This window comes from Nesoenas mayeri (assembly GCF_963082525.1).
Source record: "Nesoenas mayeri genome assembly, chromosome: 16".
NCBI classification, from domain to species: Eukaryota; Metazoa; Chordata; class Aves; order Columbiformes; family Columbidae; genus Nesoenas; species Nesoenas mayeri.
In genome coordinates this window covers 14,718,501-14,738,722 of record NC_137562.1, presented here as the reverse complement: position 1 = coordinate 14,738,722, position 20,222 = coordinate 14,718,501, and the positions used below count along the sequence as shown (strand labels likewise).

The following is a 20,222-nucleotide window of genomic DNA, read 5'->3' as shown; positions in this document are numbered from 1 at the left end:
GTATCTTCTGATGAAAAAGACTGACACATGGGGCTTTTTCTTCATCTCTTATCTGTGAGAATACAGAGAGAAATGGAAAACTGAACCGAAGCTTTCTAATACCTACATGCAATTTATCTGTCAAGTTAGTTTTTGTTGTTGTATTTTGTTTTGTTTTTCAAAGCCCCCAAAATTTGCCTTAAATACTTAATCTGCTCTTCTGCAGTTGATAAATATAAGTGACACCACTTGTAAATCAGCTTTTCACTGCCTGCTTGATTCTCTTCTACTAACATTGAAATAACACCCAGATCTCACCAGGGAAGAGCTGTAGCCAAAGCCTTCAGGCTGTGTCTGTGTTCTCTTATTGAACATCATATGTGATTGACTCGATGTTGCCTCCTCCAGGAAATGATCCAGCTGGATGATATTCCCAATCTTGCGAGCCTTGTGTCCAGTTTTGATCAGCAGCAGCTTGCGACCTTCTGCAGGATCCTGGCTGTTACCATTTCTGAAGTGGACCTGGGAAGCGATGACAAGCACACGCTTCTTGCCAAAAATGCCCAGCAGAAAAAAAACCTGGGTCCTTCTCGAGCTGAAATTAATCAAGGTAATTGTTACAATGAGAGCAAATGCGGAAGGATCTCAGCAGTGCGTAGGGTTTCCCTCTTCTCAATGTCACATCCGCAGCAGGTGTTTCTGGAGGGTACTGTAAGCATTCTGTCTCTTCTAAAGCGTTTTTCTGTGTTCACTTCACTCCAGTAGTTTCCTGGAGACAGTTTTTTCTGTTAATGACACTTGTAGCTTTCGTTTTCATTTGGTGTTAATTAGGTGAGTTAATTGCTGTCCTTTCAGCTCTCTCGGATGAACTGAGTGGTTTAAAATAATTTGGTTTGGTTTTTTATCCTTCAGTCATTTCCATGGCCTTCCCTTTAGCAACTCCCAGTAATTCTGTGACCTCTTTAAAACATGAATTCCTGAACTAAAACTGCAGGTGACATGGTTGCTGTCAGAGCAGTTCTTTCTCTGATTTTCTCTGACATTATCTGTCTTTATCAACATGAAAGTGTGTTTAATATTGATGAGGCCACCCACACTTACCACCCCAGCCTTGGCAATCTTGGGTCTAATCTCAGTTTTAACTTCGAGCACAGTGCAGGTTTCCTTATTTTGCTGAGTTCTTCTCAAATGCAGAAGTCTTGCCTAGAAGGGTGAGCGTGAATTTAAGAGATTTAAATTAAAGTACCCTCAAAAGTAAGATCTGCTGTTTTCAGCTCTTACTAAGCTGAAAAGCTTTTGGACTTCTGAAGTAGATGTTTTCTTAAGCCCATACCATACAATGTTGGGAAGTGCAAAAAAGGGTTTTGGAGCTGGTTCTCCCATCTTCTAACATTTTATCTTAGCCATGAACAATAAAGCTCCATTTGTAACCACCTCTACAGCATCCAGTGAGAGATGGATAGCGTAATCCAGCAGGCAGAAGTTTGGAAACTGTAAAGGGAGCTGTATTGTCTTCTATCCTCTGATTGCCAGAGCTTGCTTGTAGAGAGCAATGGACAGGTATTTGTAGGTGTGAGTACAAAGTTTAATTTGAATTAGTTGAACTTAATAAGCTTGGATCCCACAGAACTGATCTTAGCCAAGCAAATGTTCAAGTAATCATGTTTTGTTTGCAGAACAGACTGTGTCTAAGACTGGAAAGCAGATTCCGTTGTAGAAGCTTCCTCATGGAGCTTATTTCAGAGACGGACAGAATCTCACAACTCTGTCGCGTATTGTTCACGGCCAAATTCTTTTTCCATTTCTACTTTATCTGCAAGTGCGTGGTGAAGACTTAGCCATTTATCTGTAATAAATAGGTCCTATAATTAAGTTAATCTGTGAAACTTCTATGATAAAATGCAGCTCCTAGCACCTCCCCAAGCATTTTGCAGACCAGCAACTTCTGTCCTTGAACAATTAAAACCTTCTAACTTGGGGCTGCCGTCACGTGTTCCCCATCTGTTTTGCTCCATAATGAACCAATTCAGGTAACTAGTACTTAAAAAGCCAACAGCTACTGAAGTGAGCTTGTTCAGTTTGCTCTGCCACGAGCGTTGCAGGAGGTGCAGTGAAGGAGGTGGCATTGCAGAGAGGAACGGGGAGGTGGAGCTGCTCCCTTCCAAGTGTTGCTGCTTTATTTTTGCCCGCTTAATTTTCAGCCAGATCAGTTCCTTGATATTGACTTACTCTGAACTGGAAAGCAGTAGTGGCAGGAAAATGGAATTGGTCAGAAACAAAGAGTTGGAGTAAGGTAGAACTAGTTTTTTTGTGGTGTAAGTCCAACACAAACCTATTGAACACTGATTGAATTATTCCTGGGGTATGTGCGCTCTTCCAGTCCTTGGTAGGAGGTTGTACCAACCAATGGTCTTCCATCCTCGGATCTTTTTAACTGGATGGAATTTGTTTTTGTGTACTCCATTACTAAAGTAGATCCTTAGTTACCTTGTGGTATAGAGGATTCGATGCCTGTGTTGGCGATCTTAAATTGTAATTAAATTGTTTTTCTTTTTTTAGCTACGCTTCTGAATATTCCAGGCTTCATTGAGCGACTGTGCAAACTGGCCACCCGGAAGGTGTCTGAAACAACAGGTACTTCCAGCTTCCTCCAGGAGCTGGAGGAGTGGTACACCTGGCTGGACAACGCGCTGGTCCTGGATGCGCTGATGAGAGTGGCGAACGAAGAGGCGGAACAAAGCAGTACAGGTGTCTGGTTTGCATTCCTCCAGCCCCCGCTAGCTGGTGCACATCTTGACCTTCCTCAGTGTTCGCCGTGTGTTGTTTTGCCTTTTAACTGGTGTTGATTCCCCATTTCTTGCACAAAAGGCCAACACGTCAGCATCCAGGTCTGACTCCCGTGTTGTTCTCATGTACCACTGATTTTTTTTTTCCCCATCAACTAAAATTAGCCAAAGTAAACGTCCCAAGGCAAACCGCACCCTTTGCTCACCAAGGTAACAACAGTCGCACTGTGCATCCTCAGCACTAATCTGCCCCGGAGTGACAAAAATACACACAACTGAGTTAAGTGACTTTACCAGCATCTTGCTCTAAAACTGAAGCTGATGGCTTTAGGTCCAAATAGTTCACACCAAGCACGCGTTCCCTCCTTTGAACAGGAATGGTAGTTCCAGCAAATTTAAATAAGTTGATGTGGAAAAAAATCATTGTTCCTGATGAGTGTACAGAAGTGTTAATACAGCCTTAATGAAAGTGCTTTGAAGCAAGCACCTGCTTTGTTTCTTCACCTTTCGATGTTACAAAAAATGCAATGTATGTCTTGTAGAACTCAAAGTGTACTTGGTATTGGAACAGAATTATCCGAGAATTTTGATACCTAAATCTTTACTTCTACACTATGGAAAACTTCCTTATCCAGCTTCATTAGTTTTGTAGCGATTAACCATTAAAACTTCTGAAAACATGGAAAAAATGAAATACATTAATGCTTCCACAGCATCTCACCCAGACCTTTACACACAAGAACTTGGTGGAGAGTGCTTGGTATTATGGAACAGAACTCACAAGGCAATTTTGCCGAGGTGGAGCGTGCCCAGCCCCAGCTCTCCACCCACACCACTGGTTACCAAGCAAACCCAGACCTATTTCCCAGAATACGGCCTCGTATTTTGGCCTCTGACTCAGAGGCGGTGTCGCTGCTTTTCAGCCTTTGATGGTTTCCTTCTTTTGTGTGTTTGCCTGGTTCCTGTTTCTTCGCAGGGGTTCAAAAAGCATTCACGTTAAGCTGGGGCCGGGCAGTTCGTCGCTTAGTTTTGTATTGTGCATAGACCCAGCTCCTTTGACCTGCAGCCTGCGAGTTTGGCTATGTCCTTGCTTACTTTCTCTGTGTCACTCGTACTTTCTGTCATGTTTTTTCCACTTGCATTCAAGGCATGTTCTATCCTATTTTTGCCCTTAGCAATATCATTCTAGATAGGGCTATGAAAATTATTTAACCATAGCCTAAATATACTGGTACTGAGGTATGAAATTGAAGTAGTTTAATAGTAAACGCTTCTGATAATTTCACCTCTACTGTGGTTACCTTTTCTGCCATGTCCCTTCTGGTGCCTTAGTCTATTAATTTATATAGCTGATCCTACTTATTTCAGGTAGATGACGCCATTTACCTTATTATGAAAAAAAATTTAGAAGATAAAATTAACTTTTTAAAAGTTCCAGCTATACTTTTTTCCTCTTCCGTAGCATTTAATTTAAATTGGTAATTTGTTGCATGTCACTGGTTTTAATTGAGAAGAAGATTCAAGCAGACGCACTGGTCTTACATCCGCGGTGTTTTGGTGTAAAACTAACTAAATGTAGCAAATCCTTTCCTGTTGAAGCCACCTCAGTCTCACTCACATCTTTGCCACCTTGTTCAGAGTCTTCGGATGAAAGTGGGTTGGCCAACACCTCAACGCGAACACAGCTCCCCCAGTCCATGAAGATCATGCACGAGATTATGTATAAGCTGGAGGTGTTGTATGTTCTCTGCGTGCTGCTCATGGGGAGACAAAGGAATCAGGTGAGCCCTTGGCAACGGTCACACATGCACAAGTGGATGCATCTTTAGACCTAAACGCTTGTTGATTAGCTCTTGCGCACAAAAATGTGAAGGGCAAAGCTCCAAGCACAAAGCCGGGCAAATCCCATCCTTGCAGCGATGCCCAAACAAGCAGGCGGTGTTTTACCGTGGAAAACCGGGGTGAGCCACTGCTCAGGGTTTGGTAGAAGTTGTGCTGAGCGGGGCTGGTTGGTCCCTGCAGAGCTGCTGCTCTGGTGCAGGAGGATGCATCCTGGGTCCTGTCTCTCTGGTGAGGACATGTGTGGATGTACCTGGATGCAGCAGGAGCCTTTTATTTTTCCAGGTTCATAAAATGATAGCAGAGTTCAAACTGATCCCTGGCCTCAATAACTTGTTTGACAAACTGATCTGGAGAAAGCATTCAGCATCAGCCCTTGTTCTGCATGGACACAACCAAAATTGTGATTGCAGCCCAGTGAGTAACTTTTTTAATTCTGAATGTTTATCTTACTGTATAATTCTGAGGAGCTGTATTGAGTAACTGGGTACTTGTATAAGAAATGAATTCAGGTGTGGTAACATTCATTTTTTGCGAATTATTGTTTTCATTGAAGTCTTTGTGTTGGGCTCATGCTAGTGACTTAGCAGATGGCGATTTTAGCCTTTCTCCTAGTTCAGGAACTGGGACGGGGTACATTCAGTGATCCTCGAAGGCCAGAGGCAGAAGATGACCAAAACTTCAGGAAATTATAGCTAGTGGGTCTGTAACAAGGAGAAGCACAGAACCAAAAACGGCTTGCAGTCAGGTTTTTTGAGGGCTTGGGGTTCTTGGGGGGTTTGCGGTGGCTTTGGGTTTTGTGTGTGTGTTTTTGTTCTGTTTTTTCCAACTCTAGATGTTCTAAATTCAATACAGTGATGAGCTTTTTTGCCTTTGCAATGAGAAGAAGTTATTAACTGTTAATGCATAGGCTTGGAGGCAGCCTCCACTTCTAGTTTGAGAACTCTGCAAAGTCCAGCCTCCTCCATTCACTTGCTGTGCTGTGCAAATGGGTTTGATTTGGATAGGTTTTCAATTCCGCTGTGTCTCATCAACCTGGTAACAAAAGACATCCAAACGCACTAAAGCAAATTTTTTTGACCTTTTTCTCTCTTTTTAGGACATTACTTTAAAGATCCAGTTCTTGAGGCTTCTTCAGAGCTTTAGCGATCACCACGAGTGAGTATGAAAAGCTGTGGTAGGTTGTGGCTTGGTGGTTTTGTTCGCCTGGTTGCACTTGGAGCGTCTGCCCTAAGCACAATGCAGACTCCATGCAACACAGCGTCATATGGTCCTTAAACTCGATTCAGGTGTCCACATGCCTTCCAGCTCCTGCTGTGAAAAGGCTGAGAGTGGGCATGGCTTAGTATCTTGGTTATTAAAATTAGCCCATTTTGCTTCATGTTGAAACAAACAGCAACATTTATGTGATGAGTTAACGCTTTCTGGCTGAAGAAATAGGGAGGCAGCGTTCGTGATGCAGTTTATCTGTCTTTTCTTGAGAGTTGGCAGCGTGTGCTCACGAGAGCATGTGGGGACATGTTCAGGTTTAATTTGGAGAGCAACAAGCGTGAAACAAAGGCTGGTGGAAGACAGCATGCCTCTGATGGTTAATCAGTGCTGTTTTGCCTTTGTGAAAAGGCCGGGAAGATATGATTGCTTGCTAAATACCAGCAATGGAGAAGACCTGATTAAACTGGAGGGGACAATGTTAGGGGAACAATTATGTGTCAGCTAGCCAGCAGGGAGCTAGGCGGGAGTTAGGAAGAAAGCTTAATTTGCCTTCAAAAGTCATTCTTACAAGGTTGAGTCTGCCGGAGTAGTTGAAGGATGATGCAGTTTGCTTGGTGGTGGTAGTTTGTTTGGGATTTTGTTTGGGTTTTTTTGTGTTTTGTTGGGGTTTTTTGTTTGTTTGGGGGTTTTTTAATTCCTTAGTGCTGGGATGGATGTTGCTCTGCTCTGACTTGCAGAATCCTGTCGTGCCTGCTGTCAGAGTCCTGTTGCTCTGGTTCAGGCCTGTACGATGTTGTGCTGTTCCTTACGAACGTCTGCATCTGAGGCATATTGCACATCTTGCCAGGGTGGTATTTTTGTGTAGGTTTTATCTAGTACTGTGAGATATACACCCTGAAGTATCAGCCTTTTGGATTGGGGAGTGTTGGCTTTAAGAGCAGGGAGCTGCTGGACATACTGTAAACATAAGGGGAAGGCTGACCTGTTGTAAACCCTCCATGCAAGACACTGTTTGCCCAGGAATCACTCCAGGTTTTCCAATAAAGTCTCTTTAGACAATGTTCCTACTTAAGTGGCTGCTACAAAGATGTCAGGCTTGTTTAAACAGAAAACAGATTTCTGCTGGAGGATTTGAGCAAGCGGAATGTGCGTAATCTGCTTTGGGCTTTTAAACAAATAATTACATGGACTTTCTATGAAATCACAGATAAGCTGAGTTAGCTGAGGGCACGATGAGAACTACTTGTGTACTAATGTAAACTTCAGTAAAACTGTGTCAGTCAAATTTGTGGAACTGTTGTTTTGCATGGAGAGAGAGGCTGCGTGTTCATTAGAGAAAGATGGTGTTGATCCAGGTCAAAAGCAGCTTCACGTGACAGCCTCACTGGGCACTGATCTGGCAGACAGTGGTTGAAGCAATAAGGCACCCGCATTGCATTTAGAATAATTCAACTTCTGTGTAGTTACTATGTTTTGATGAAAAGCTTCTCTTTGTACACCCCAACACTCACCGCTGCATCCTGGGCTCTCTTAGGTTTCCTTAAAATAGAATCATAGAATCATTTTGCTTGAAAAAGACCCTCAAGATCATCAAGTCCAACGGCTAACCCACCCCTGTCCCTGCCCCATGTCCTGAGAACCTCATGTCCCTCTGTCCAACCCTCCAGGGATGGTGACTCCAGCACTGCCCTGGGCAGCCTGTTCCAATGCCCCACAGCCCTTGGGGGAAGAAATTGTTCCTAAATCCAACCTCAACCTCCCCTGGCGCAAGTTGAGGCTGTTTCCTCTGCTCCTGGCGCTTGTTACTTGATAGAAGAGACCAACACGGTCCATGCTCCAGCCTCCCTTCAGACAGCTGTAGATAAATACACCTTTGCTGTCTGATTCTGAGTACTTTGGAGCAGGAGGGCTCTGAGGCCACTTGCTGCCAGTGACAGGGGATCTGTGAAAGGGAACCTCTGGGTTACATTTCTACTTCATCAGACTTGTTCTGCCTTTAATTTACTTTACAGATAAATGAATTGATTTTTGTTAGGAAAAGTTCAGTATTTGATAAAGCATTTCACACAAATTCCGTGGGTTTATATCCATCCCTGGTTTGTTTCCTGCATTTCGTGAACTTTTTAAAAATTTCCAGAATAAAGTTTCCTCAGAGTAATAAAATACCAGGATGACTGAGTACTTTTTTCTTTTGTAATTTGTGCTTTCTAACTGAGATTTTTTCCTGATAAAGAGCGTGGTCACTGTAAGGCAGAGAAGAACTGTGTGAACAGTGCTCATGGGTGGATGGCTTTGCTCTTCATCTTTGTCCGCATCATAAACCAATCGTGTTTTTCTCCCCTACTCCCCAACTGTCTTGCTTTAGGAACAAGTATCTCCTTTTAAACAGCCAAGAGCTTAACGAGCTGAGCGCGATCTCCCATAAAGCCAACATCCCTGAAGTCGATGCAGTTGTCAACACAGACAGGTGAGTAGGGACGGGGGTTTAGCTCGCAGCTCCTGGTGTTTTGCAGGCAGGTTTGTCACCTGTTTCATTTGAGGTCCTTCTGTCCACCACACTTGCTTTAATTTCAGTGACGTGTTTCAGCAGGGAGCGTCTAGGTTTGTGTGATATTCGTGGGCATTAGCAAATCTTCAAGTGTGCTTGTGCTCAGAATAAGAGGCCTTAAGAACAAAAGTCACCTAAAATGGGAGGTTTGAGTTCATGGCCCAGGCTTCCTTATGATCTGCTGGGCCTGGCTCTTAGTTTGGCCTTTCTCACTACAGACCTGGAAAATAAACTGGGATCCCTGTAATGTGTGAGCTGCTGCTACTAATAAACCTCAGAGATTCAGGAGCAGTCTGTGCAAACATAATGTCCATTTCCAGTCTGTATAAACAGATGTGAGTCTGCTCAGTCTTTATTTTAAGAGCAGATAATAACTAGAATAAGCTAAATTAGATTGACATATTAAACCACTTACAGAATCACTACTGTTATGAGTATCTGTTAGACTGCCTATTTGGATTTAATAAGCTCTTCAATACATGATTGTGATGGACAAACCTCACAAGGTAAAACATTGTGGAATTGTTTGTCAGGATACTCCCAGAGTATCATCAGGAACCTGGTCTGCACAGAGCAGATTTACCTCGCTTCAAAAGGGAGTTCTCTAAGAGGATTTCTAGATTATAATTATTATCATAATACTGTGCTTAACTGGGAAGAAATGATGTCTGTATTACTGGGATCCTTTCTTTCTAAGCAGGAGTACCTTTCTGCCTTTGTTTGAAAAGAAGTAGGTGTTCAGGGGGAAAAATTCACCATGAGCACGCTGAAAGGAAGCGGATCAAGCGTGTAAACAGCTTTTTCCAACCTGCAGAGCTTCTCATCTCTCTCATCCTGAAATCATGAAAATTTTGGGAGAAAGTGATTAATTTTTGTTTAGGATTTATTTGGAAGTCGTGTTGCAGGTATTGCAGACTTTCACCCAAGGAGAATTCTTCCACTGGTAGAACTAGTAATGAAAGTTAATGAATATTTGTACTGTGTATCTAATACTGGGATTGTGATTATTAAAAGCTCTGGAGAAGAGACTGGATTTAGTGTTCTACAAGGTCTGTGCTTGCCAGCCCTTCCACTCATGCTGTAATATCTTCACATGCTCTAGGAGTCTTGTCTGTGATGGGAAAAGAGGTTTGCTGACCAGGCTGCTCCAGGTCATGAAGAAGGAGCCAGCTGAATCCTCCTTCAGGTGGGTTCGCTTTGTGCTTTAACATGCTGGTTTGAGTTGACAGGGAAGCCAGTTTGTTGTCACACAGCTCACAACAGCTGAAGATGCTTGAAAATCAGAAGCTGTTAAATCATAAACTGTGAAAAGATCTGGTTTTGTTTGCACTTGGCCCAGGTGAGGGATGATGCCAAAGCTGGCGCTGGACCTTGTACCCACCACGGTCTGTGATTTTCTGCAGGATCAACAGGTCTGAATCCAGCTTCAGACTGGAGTGAAACTGATTAGGAAATTTGATTTATATTGTAGTTGTGGTAAAATACTCCCTTTGCTCCAAAATTAGAACTTCATTTATTCTATTTCCCAGGTTTTGGCAAGCAAGGGCAGTTGAAAGTTTTCTGCGAGGCACCACCTCCTATGCAGACCAGATGTTCCTGCTAAAGAGAGGACTCCTGGAGGTAATGAAGTATACGTCAAGCTTCCTCTGTAACATCTCCATAGCAATTGAGAAGGATTTATCTGTAATTCAAACGAGGATAAAAATGTAGTGTTAAGTATTCACCGGGAATAGAGCAATTCATGAAAGTATCTCAGTTCTCCTTGTGGCAGCCATTTGTGGGGTGGCCGGTTGTGTAGCCTGCATCCCTGGGGGGCTCATGTAGCAGAACCATAGAGTGTCCTGAGCTGGAAGGGACCCACAGGATCATCGAGTCCAGCTCCTGTCCCTGCAGTGACACCCCACAGCTCACCCCGTGTGTCTGAGGACGGTGTCCAGTCTCTTCTTGAACACTGTCAGGTTGAGGCCATGACACCTCCCTGAGGAGCCTGTTCAGTGTCCAGCACCTCTGCGTGAAGAACCTTTTCCTCATGTCCAGCTGACCCTCCCTGGCACATTTTCTGCCATTCTCGGGGGTTCTGTCTTCGGTCACTAAAGAGAAGAGCACACCCTATGCTATACTCAGTCTATACTGTGCTGCTGCCCCACCTGGGGCTAAACTGTGACAATAACGTGTTTTCTTTCCATGCCAGCATATTCTCTACTGCATTGTTGATAGTGAGTGCAAATCACGAGATGTGCTTCAGAGTTACTTTGACCTTCTGGGAGAACTGATGAAATTCAATATTGATGCATTCAAGAGGTTCAACAAGTACATCAACACAGATGAGAAGGTAAATATTTGTAAGAGTGGGTCAGATTACACACTCTTGGAACCAAAGGTAGCACTAAGAAACTCAGGTTCGCTTGCTGATTTTGGTGTGACCATTGAGCTTGGTGCAGGAGTGAGCTGCCGAAGTCTCTTCCCGAGCATGTGTGCTGTGTACACTCGTGTTTCCAGATGTGCTCCCAGATGTTTGTGTCAACAAGTGCTGATCTATGAAGAAAACGTTGCCCCGTGATGTGATGAGGCAGCTCTGAGGTCAGGGCTCAGAAGGGTAGAATATTTCATGTGAAGTCGCTGGGTTTTGGGTTCAGCTGATAGTTGTGGACATAGAGCTAGGCTCCAAAACATCTTTTACTGGAGTTCAGGAGGGGGCAGTTTGTCATGGAGATGGCTTTAATATTTGATACCACAAAAAGGCCTATCTTTGATGTTATTTGAACATTTTAAGAAGTCATGGCTGATGTAATTACCTATAAAACTTAGTTGCATATGTAGATCGAGAACGGGCAGCTCTATGCGAAGTGATTTCATGCTCTTGTGCGCTTTGTGCATATAACATCAGCTGTTGGGTGGGTTTTGAATGCCGTCGTGCTCTTGCTTATGTTACTGGAATCTTTCTCTGGTTGCTGTTAGGTCTGTCAGACCTTGGAGAACAGAAGCGGAGATCTATTTGTAAGAAAGATATGTTCAATTTCAGGTTGTTTTCTGGAAAATAAACTCAGATTCTAGAGGATGTGTCTTTATACTTCGTGTGCTTCCTCTTTATTGATCTAGTACTTTTTAAAATTCCCATTCTGTATGAATCCCAAGCGCTGTCTGCTGTTCAAAATAAGTGTAGCTGGAGGGACTACAGAGGCCAGCAGCCACGTTGTCTCGTCTCCCTCTTTCATAACAAATAGTGTATGAAAACTTGGTCTCATTGAAGGGACACAGCTTCAAAATAGGTTTTTGTGTTACCAGAACCTTGGCACCACTTTGGTTTTTAAGTACTTGCTATAGGGACCTTTGGTCAGCCCGTAGTGCCAGTGTTGGCATGGACTGGCTGTGGCAGGCCCGGGAGTGTGGATCACCTCTTATTCTCATTAGATGTAACAAAAAGGTAAAGATCTGGGTATTTTGACAGTATTATGAAGGGAAGGGGAAGTTGTCCTTGTCTGTGGTTCTTTATGTTGCTGAAGCACATGGTTTAGGTGCTTCTGCTCAGAATTCAAGGCAATTTCTCCAATAACCTTCAGGAACTGAACTCTTTCAGTGTTGGAAGATCTGGAGAACACTTACTGTTGCCCTACTCGCCAAACCCTGTGCGTAGCAATTCCTGCTTGGGCTCACTGCCCTGTTCCCTTTGTGCCAACAGTCATTGGTTTAGTACATCTCTTGGCCATGCAGATTCTGAAAAGGGTGTGAAATGCTGTTCTGCCAGACCTCATCTATGCGTGTTCACACAGGATGGATTTTTTCACTTGTTTTTGAATGCAACGTTAAGAAGTATTTCTCTTTAGTTTCAGATATTTTTGAATCAGATCAACAGTTCGTTGGTTGACTCAAACATGCTTGTTCGCTGCATTACGCTGTCCCTGGACCGATTTGAGAATCAGTCTGATGCTAAAGGTAAAGAACAAGAAATGGTGGGCGCATGTGTTTGGTAATTATAATGCTTGTTTTAAGTCTGAGCCTTGAAAATTTTGAAAAACGCCACCTTGTTGCCAGATTACTTGGACCAGTGTGTCAACGTTATGCACCTGATGATTGTCTTTTTCCTTTTGCTGCAGTCGCAGAAGTCCTGTCGGAGTGCCGCCTGTTATCGTATATGTCCCAGATGTCCATGAGGATGTCCTTCCTTTTCCGTCTCATTAATATTATTCACGTACAGACGCTTACGCAGGTAAAGAGCTGACGTAACTTTGAGATAACTTGCTGATGCTGCACAGCAATGGGCTGGGAGCAGGGGGGAACCCGCCTCTCTTGAGAAGACCCATGTCCCTTCTTTCTTAATACATTGAAGAGCACCTCGGCGTGCTTATCGTGAGCATGTTTTGTAAGGCCATGTGCACGAGTGATGTCTCAGCTTTGCTTTTTCTTCGTTTGACCTACTGTGTCATTTTTACTTTTAGGAAAATGTCAGTTGTTTGAACACAAGTTTAGTTATCCTAATGCTGGCTCGAAGGAAAGAAAAGCTACCTTTTTATCTGCGCACTTTGCAACAGATGGAATACACAGAAAAATACCCAGGCTTCATCCTCAACAACTTCCACAGTCTCCTGCGATTCTGGCAACAGCATTACCTCAACAAGGATAAAGACAGCACCTGCTTAGAAAATGTACGTGAACCTCTTCCCATAGCAAGAATCACTCATAGCACCGTTTACTAGTCACCTGGTGAAAGTGGGGAGTGAGAGGCTGTGAAGGGTAGAAGGGAACAAGTTCTCCCTGCAGTGTAACTTTCTGTGGTGTTTCTCACACCTTACTACACAGTCAGGCTACCACAAGCGTAGGTGCTGGGTTTCCGTGCAGACAGGATCCACAAGAAGTGAGACCTGGCGGTGCTGAGCGAGTCTGAGCAGCAGGGCTGGAGAGGTGGGCAGCACGGGGATGCGGAGGGAGGACAAAATGCAGCTCCCAGATGAGTTGTAGCATCTTAACCAGCCTGTCCCTGGGCACACACGCTGCTGTGCTACTTGTGTCTTGGGCCACTGGTGGGGTGGAAATAGTTGTCTGGTGTGTAAAGGCTTTGGGTGGTACTGGTAGTACTGGAGTACTGTGTCCAGTTCTGGGCTCCCCACTTGAAGGAGGACAAGGAATTACTGGAGGGAGTTCAGCAGAGAGCTACAAAGATGATGAGAGGTCTGGAGCATCTTTCTTATGAGGAAAGACTGAGAAAGCTGGGGCTGTTCAGCCTGGAGAAGAGAAACAAAGAGGGGACCTTATTTATGTTTATAAATATCTCCAGGGTGGGTGTCAGAGGATGGACCAGACTCTGTTCAGTGGTGCCTAACGCCAGGGTGAGGGGCAACGGGCACAGACTGGAACACAGGAGGTTCCATCTGAACATGAGCAGAAACTTGTTTCTGGAGGTGCCAGAGCCTGGCCCAGGCTGCCCAGAGCGGGTGTGGAGTCTCCTGCTCTGAGACATTCAAACCGCCTGGACCTACCTGTGTGATCTGCTCTGTGACCCTGCGTGAGCAGGGGGGGTGCACTGGGGGATCTCCAGAGGTCCATCCAGCCCCAGCCGGGCTGTGATTCTGTGATACATGTTGTGTAGGGCTGCTGGAGGGGCCTCTTGGCCTTAAGGGAATGATGCAGGAGGGACGGGAGCAGAGAGGGTGTGTTATTTCTGCGTCAGCCCTGGGGGCGGCTGCCAGCATGGACTCGATCTGCAGCACCGTGGTGTCAGTTTGTGACAGCAAAGGAGAGGTTGGGGCTCATGTGTGGACGGCTCAGCGCAGTCCTGCCCGCCCACACAGCCTTGCTGGGTGCTGTCACTTTTCCATTCTCTCTGCTCAGTGCTTTGGGATGTGTCTTCTGCTGCATGTTGGTGCCTGTGGCCCACGTTAACCACCCTCTTCATCTCTTCCCACAGAGCTCATGTATTAGTTTTACCTACTGGAAAGAGACTGTATCTATACTGCTCAGTCCCGACCGGACGTCCCCCTGTGCCATAGTTAGCTACATTGACGAGGCGTATATGGACATTGACAGAGACTTTTCTGAGGAGTAATTCTTCACTCTGGCTTCTGATGGACAGCGCTTGGAGGGTACCTCGCAGCCCGTGGATTTTCAGGGATACGCTGTGTAGTGTGTGTGTGTGCGTGTGTGGCTTGGAACCGTGGAGCATTGTCAAAACCCCGGCCCCCATCTCCCATCTCTGATGGATGAGACTTTGAAAGCTCTCTGGGCAACACATTCAGGGATGTATCTTCCAGTTCTTCTGGGATAAAAATATTCACCTGCAAAAAAAGCCTCTTGATTATTATTTTTCCTCTGTCCCAGTCCAGTGTGGCTGGTCAGAGATGTATTTTTTTTTGGTGACAGATGAGGACACTCTGTGTGCCAATTCAGTTGCCACTGTCTCTCATGGCTACCAGAATTAGCAAGTCAAAAAGCACAGGAGTTGCCCTCCAGCTGTGAGGTTTGGGGAGCCAGCCTGCCTGGGCCCCCCAGCAGCCGTGGGCAGAGCCGCCGCCAGGGCTCCCCTCGCTCCTCCATCAGGGCTTGGAATCGGGGGTCAGGGTTGGTTAGAGTGAGTGTGTGCGTGTGTGCTTTTAATTCCTGAGAGCCCCAGCTCCAGTCACCTCTTTACCATCTACTTTTGGATCATTTGCTACTCAATTTGTCTGTGCGTTAGGAGAGACCCTCTGCTCCTCCTGTTTCTCCTGCAGATCCTTCCCACCTGAAGGCGTTTTACAACGCTGCAGAGAACAGAGACGTTTCAGCAGTGGTGGAATTGCAACGGGGGGCGGCTTTTTCACGGAGCCCTAGCATTAAAATGTACTAATTTTTTAAACTTGCGGCTTGTCCCTTCTTGGGTAACTAATTTGGTTTTAAAATCCTTGTCAGGACCATTGCTCTTGCTGCTAACCTGCTTTGCCTGGAAGTCTTATGTCAGTCTCTGCTTTCAGTCCTTAATATCAACACACACATTAATCTTGAAGTGCAATATTTACTGGAGATGTCAGGTTTTTCCTGGGCCTGTTTTAATCAGAATGTGTTAAATGCTGGGAATAAACACTCCTGGTTAAAAGTAACTTTGTAGGATGTGTTGGGAAAAGGGAGCCAGGTTTTGGCCGTCCTGATTGCCAAACCTGCACGTGTCCTGTCTGCTCCGTTCATTCTGTTGCTCTAAGACAGTCAGATTCCCAGGAATGAAATAGTCTGAAGTTCTGAGCCACTGCATTTGAGTAAAAAACCATGTCTTGCAGCTCCAGCTAAAAGAACACAGTTGTCTTTGAGACATGCATCTGAATTTTTAAAAGATTTTCTTAACTTATTTGATGAGATGACTTGACTTCAGCTCTGTCCAGACTCTGGAGAGGGTCCGGTGCTGAGGATGGCCCAGAGCTGTCGAGTTCTGTCTCTCATCTTTGCCAGCAGAATGAAACCCCCTCTGAGGATCCCTGTGCCAGGGCCTGGATGAGGCTTCCAGCCGCGGGCGCAGGTCGTGCTCTCGGAACGTCACCCTTCTCCTCTCGCCTCTCCCACACTCGGGTGTCCTGCTCTGGACTTGCAGTCTGTACTTCGCTTGTGCTTGTGGGGTGGTTGGAGCTGCTGAGCTTGTGCAGAAACCTGGAGCCTTGCAGAAGCCCCTGGGGGTGCTTATTCCCTCCTTGGGGGGCTGAATCCCCTGGCAGCCTCTGTCCTGCTCCAGGGACGGCACCCTGGTCGCACTGTGTGTCAGGGAGCTCCTCACCACAGCAGCTGCAACTCTATGTTCTTCATCAGGTCGCCCCCCCTGCCCCTTCCCTCCGCTGAGCTGATTTCTTTCTCATCTGTACTTTTTTTGTTCTTGGGTATTTGTGTTTTTGGTGTATCTTTGCTTCTTCTCAACTGTAATAGATGTACACTTAAAAATAAATGCTTCAAATTAAAAGGCTTTTAAGTTAAGGGATGCCTTTTCCATAGTCTAGTTAATTGGTGCATCCAACGATTGCTGCTATAAACCTGCAGAGTCTCATTTCCATCTCTGTATTTATGTAACATACAATTAGGGGCCAAACTCCCTTGGCCCTGGGTCCAGCTGCTCTCATGCCAACCTGCCTTCTGTCCCCGCTCCCTGCGGGCAGCACAGCGCTGAGTCCTCACTGGGGTGGGTGGCACAGGGACCAAACCCACGGCAGCTGCTCCAAGGAGGGAGCGCGCTGGGCTCCGGGGGAAAGGCTTTGTCTGCAGGGGGTCACACACCAGATGCCTCAATCTTGAGAGGGACCAGCTCTGTCCTTCGTCCTTGTTCTGTCTTATTTTGGAGAGCACGGGGAGGATGTGTCCTGCGTAGCGCTGGCTTCAGGGGAAGGTGCAGGGGGCTGGGAGGGGAGGTGGGACCCTTGTCACTAACAAATACTTCTGGAAGTCTGCACTGTCCCCGTGGACTGCTGAGGTTTGTGCTGCCCAGGTTAATGCCAATTTACTAACTGCAAATAAACATATTAAATGGAAACTATTAAAGAAATCTATTTTAAAGAAATTAGTGGAGATGTCTTTCTTTGCAGTCTGTTTTCCAAAGCTGCAGCAACCCTCCCTCTGCCCTGCAGGACCACAGCTGGGGGCTGTGGTGTTCTCCCTAGGAGCACTCAGGGAGCTCTGATCCCCGCCTGCCCTGCCGCAGCTCAGAGGAGAGAGAAGTGCTTGGGGGGAAAGGGATGAGGAAAGGGCCCTTTGCCCAAATCCTGCCTAAAGCCTGGAGCAATCGGGTGCACCAGAGCGGGGTGAGGGGAGGCGGTGAGTGATGTACCCCGTGACAGACACACCGGAGCGAGTCCTTGCAGATCTACGTTTATTCACACAGTGCAAAGCTGGCAGTGACTGTTGCAGCCATGTGCCACCACACTAGGGCTGGGCCAGGGCAGGGCTGGCAGCCGGGCTCCTGCTACTCGTGCTGGCAAAAAACAAAACGGCTTTGGTGAGATCCTGGTTCTAGAGGTCAGGAGCTCTGCCACCCCTCATGTCTTGGCAGGAGGGGACAGCAGCGCTGGGCAGAATGTGGCCAGCGGCTCCAGGGCTGGCAGGAGCCGCTGCCCAGCTGTCCTCTCCCCACGGCGGTGGCCTTACCTTGGAGACGATGACCTCCCTGGTGCGGGCGCGCAGCTTGTTGACCTGCGTCTCGGCGATGTCGGCGCGTTCCTCGGCATCGTCCAGCTCGTGCTGCACCTTGCGGTACTTCACCAGGTTGGAGTTGGCCTGCTGCTCCTGGAGAGCCATGGCCAGGGTGAGGGGACAGCCAGGACATCTCCGCATCCACCTCACAACCTCTGTCCCTCGCAGCCACCCGCGGCAGCCCTGGGGAAGGCCAGCGCTGTCCCCTGCCCCGGAGAGCACAGTGGGGACGGGCACTTACCGCCTCCTCGAACTGCCGCTTGTAGCTCTTGACCTTGCTCTGCAGCTTGTCGATCAGGTCCTGCATCCGTGTCAGGTTCTTCCTGTCCTCCTCAGCCTGCAAGCGCCCCAGCCCTGTTAGCAGGACCCCAGCAAACCCCCCAGCTCCAGCTGCCCCAATCCCTTTATCCCGGAGTCCCACTGGTGCCAGGGCCCTTCATGCAGAGAGCAGCCACACGTCCCCTGGTCCCACAGTCCCTTGCTGAGGAGGTGCCAGCAAAGGCGCAGGACACAGCCACAGAGTGGGGGGGATGCTGGGACAGAAAGAAGCTTGTCCCACTCCGTCAGTCCCAGCACGGAGCCCAGAAGCAGCCAGGGGGCTGGAGTGGGGTGTCGATAACACAAGGATCTGAGCACAAAGAGATTTGGGTCAAGTCCTGCTGTGTTGGACCTGTGCCCAGCACCACTGTACCTGGTAGCTCAGCTCCTTGATCCTCCGCTCATACTTGCGAATGCCCTTCTGGGCTTCAGCCGTCTTCTTCTGCTCCGCATCCAGCTCTCCCTCCAGCTCCCGCACCTGTGGGGGACAGAGGCTCAGAGCAGCCACAACCAAGGCTAAACCACCCCAAGCAAAGGCTGGGAGCTGGCCCAGGTGTGCAGGTCCTTGGGGACTGTCCCTCACTGCCCAGGGCCCCACTGTGGCCCAACCTGGCCCCAGAGGGCTGGGGCACAAGCAGGGGTCTGCCCCTGCCTTCTCACCCTGGCCTCCAGCTTCTGGATCTGCTTCTTGCCCCCCTTGAGAGCAATCTGCTCCGCTTCATCTAGGCGCATCTGCAGGTCCTTGATGGTCTGCTCCATGTTCTTCTTCATCCGCTCCAGGTGCGCGCTCGTGTCCTGCTCCTTCTTCAGCTCCTCGGCCATCATGGCAGCCTGCAAGGCCAAGAGCACAGAGGCATCACCGCAAGGCTGGCAGCCCTGCCAGAAGATCCAAGACCCTCCCCTCTCCTCCCGTCCACCAACCCCTTGCCAAACTTGCACCATCCCCATCACGCTCTTACATCCGTGATAGCCTTCTTCGCCTTCTCCTCAGCATTGCGGCACTCCTGCACTGCGTCCTCCACCTCACTGCTGAGCTGCGAGATGTCGGTCTCCAGTTTCTTCTTTTGGTTGATCAGGCCCGTGTTCTGCAGGCAGAGCAGGGCAGTGTCAAAGGGACCGGCCGCTCTCCGTGGCCAGACAGGCTCCTGGCGCCACAGCGCCAGCGGAGACCTGGGAGCTGCTGGTTCCTCACCTGGGAGTGGAGCAGGTTGACCCTCTCGGTGGCCTCCAGCAGCTCCTGCTCCGCCAGCTTCCTGCTCCTCTCCGCCTGCTCCAGCGCTGCCCGCAGCTCCTCCACCTCCGCCAGCAGCAGGTTGTTGCGGCGCTCCAGGGCGGCCGCCTGCTCCTTCAGGTCATCGTTGTGGCGTTGCGTGTCATCCAACTCGATTTGCAGGTCCTGCTGGGCAGCGCGGGGTCAGCGGGGACAGCAGGGAGCTGGGGCGGGCAGCAGGGACAGTGCCACCCCCCGGCTGCCCAACCTTGATCTGGGCCTGGAGCTGGCGGCCCAGTTTCTGGAACTCAGCGGCCTGGCGGTTGGCGTGGCTGAGCTGGATCTCCATCTCATTCAGGTCTCCCTCCATCTTCTTCCTCAGCCGGACGGCCTCATTCTTGGCCCGGGCCTCTGCATCCAGCGTTGCTTGCATGGAGTCCATGGCGCGCTGGTGGTTGCGCCTGCGGGAGGGACGATGCATCAGCCCCAACCACCCAGGGACAGCCAGTCCATAGCAGTGCTGTCGGGGCCATGGTGCCAGCTCTGTCCCCCCCCAGCACACACCTCAGGTTCTCAAACTCCTCGTCCTTCTCCGCCAGCTTCCTGTCCACGTCAGCCTTGATCTGGTTCAGCTCCAGCTGGATGCGCAGCGTCTTGCTCTCCTCGTGCTCCAGCGCTCCCTAGAGAGAGCAGCAGCCATGGGAAGGTGGACCCCAGACACCCACCCCAGCCTGGCCTTGCCCCCAGCCTTGCGCTATGAGCAGGTGGAGCCACCCCAGAGCCCCGCTGGGGCTTCTCACCCACTATGAGCATGGCCCACGGGTTGCAGCCCAGCTCGGGACTGTCACCCTGCCAGCACGGTGTGTCACTGCTCCTGACCGGTGCTGCTGGTGGGACAGGGGCTCCTGAGGGCAGCAGGTATCACTGGGAAACACAGCCTCACCTCAGCCTCCTCCAGAGCTGCCTGGATATCACTCTTCTCACTCTCCAGGGCTTTCTTCAGCTTCTCCAGCTCATGGATGGTTTTTCCACTCATACTGATCTGGTCAGTCAGATCAGCAATTTCCTCTGGCAGGGACACAAGGGCATTTGGTCAGGACAGCCTTTGCCTAGCCAGCCCCGTGCAGATGACCTCCCCATCCCTATGCCCAAGCTTGGCCCATGTCCCCACAGCCCCTTGGAAAGCAGCTGAGGTTGGGCT

General features: G+C 48.2%; 2 protein-coding genes across 2 annotated transcripts in view; one reads left to right on the top strand and one right to left on the bottom strand.

Moving 5' to 3' along the window:
• TRPC4AP (transient receptor potential cation channel subfamily C member 4 associated protein) overlaps positions 1–16,695 on the top strand; it is a 31,293-nt gene extending 14,598 nt beyond the window's left edge. The window contains exons 7-19 of the mRNA XM_080354660.1: positions 388–589; positions 2,539–2,727; positions 4,404–4,546; positions 4,890–5,021; positions 5,704–5,762; positions 8,182–8,283; positions 9,467–9,550; positions 9,894–9,984; positions 10,556–10,696; positions 12,189–12,297; positions 12,459–12,571; positions 12,801–13,007; positions 14,267–16,695. Of these exons, the coding sequence (XP_080210786.1) occupies positions 388–589; positions 2,539–2,727; positions 4,404–4,546; positions 4,890–5,021; positions 5,704–5,762; positions 8,182–8,283; positions 9,467–9,550; positions 9,894–9,984; positions 10,556–10,696; positions 12,189–12,297; positions 12,459–12,571; positions 12,801–13,007; positions 14,267–14,404 (1,710 nt within the window). The 3' untranslated portion in view covers positions 14,405–16,695. The remainder of the gene's footprint in view (positions 1–387; positions 590–2,538; positions 2,728–4,403; positions 4,547–4,889; positions 5,022–5,703; positions 5,763–8,181; positions 8,284–9,466; positions 9,551–9,893; positions 9,985–10,555; positions 10,697–12,188; positions 12,298–12,458; positions 12,572–12,800; positions 13,008–14,266) is intronic.
• Positions 16,696–17,313: 618 nt separating this feature from the next.
• Positions 17,314–20,222, bottom strand: part of MYH7B (myosin heavy chain 7B) — a gene marked incomplete at its 3' end in the record, with an annotated part of 28,636 nt that continues 25,727 nt past the window's right edge. Inside the window, exons 34-42 of the mRNA XM_080354716.1 lie at positions 19,965–20,089; positions 19,586–19,701; positions 19,290–19,482; positions 19,004–19,207; positions 18,771–18,896; positions 18,472–18,642; positions 18,185–18,289; positions 17,735–17,830; positions 17,314–17,586 (exon numbers count right to left, since the gene is read on the bottom strand). Of these exons, the coding sequence (XP_080210842.1) occupies positions 17,314–17,586; positions 17,735–17,830; positions 18,185–18,289; positions 18,472–18,642; positions 18,771–18,896; positions 19,004–19,207; positions 19,290–19,482; positions 19,586–19,701; positions 19,965–20,089 (1,409 nt within the window). The remainder of the gene's footprint in view (positions 17,587–17,734; positions 17,831–18,184; positions 18,290–18,471; positions 18,643–18,770; positions 18,897–19,003; positions 19,208–19,289; positions 19,483–19,585; positions 19,702–19,964; positions 20,090–20,222) is intronic.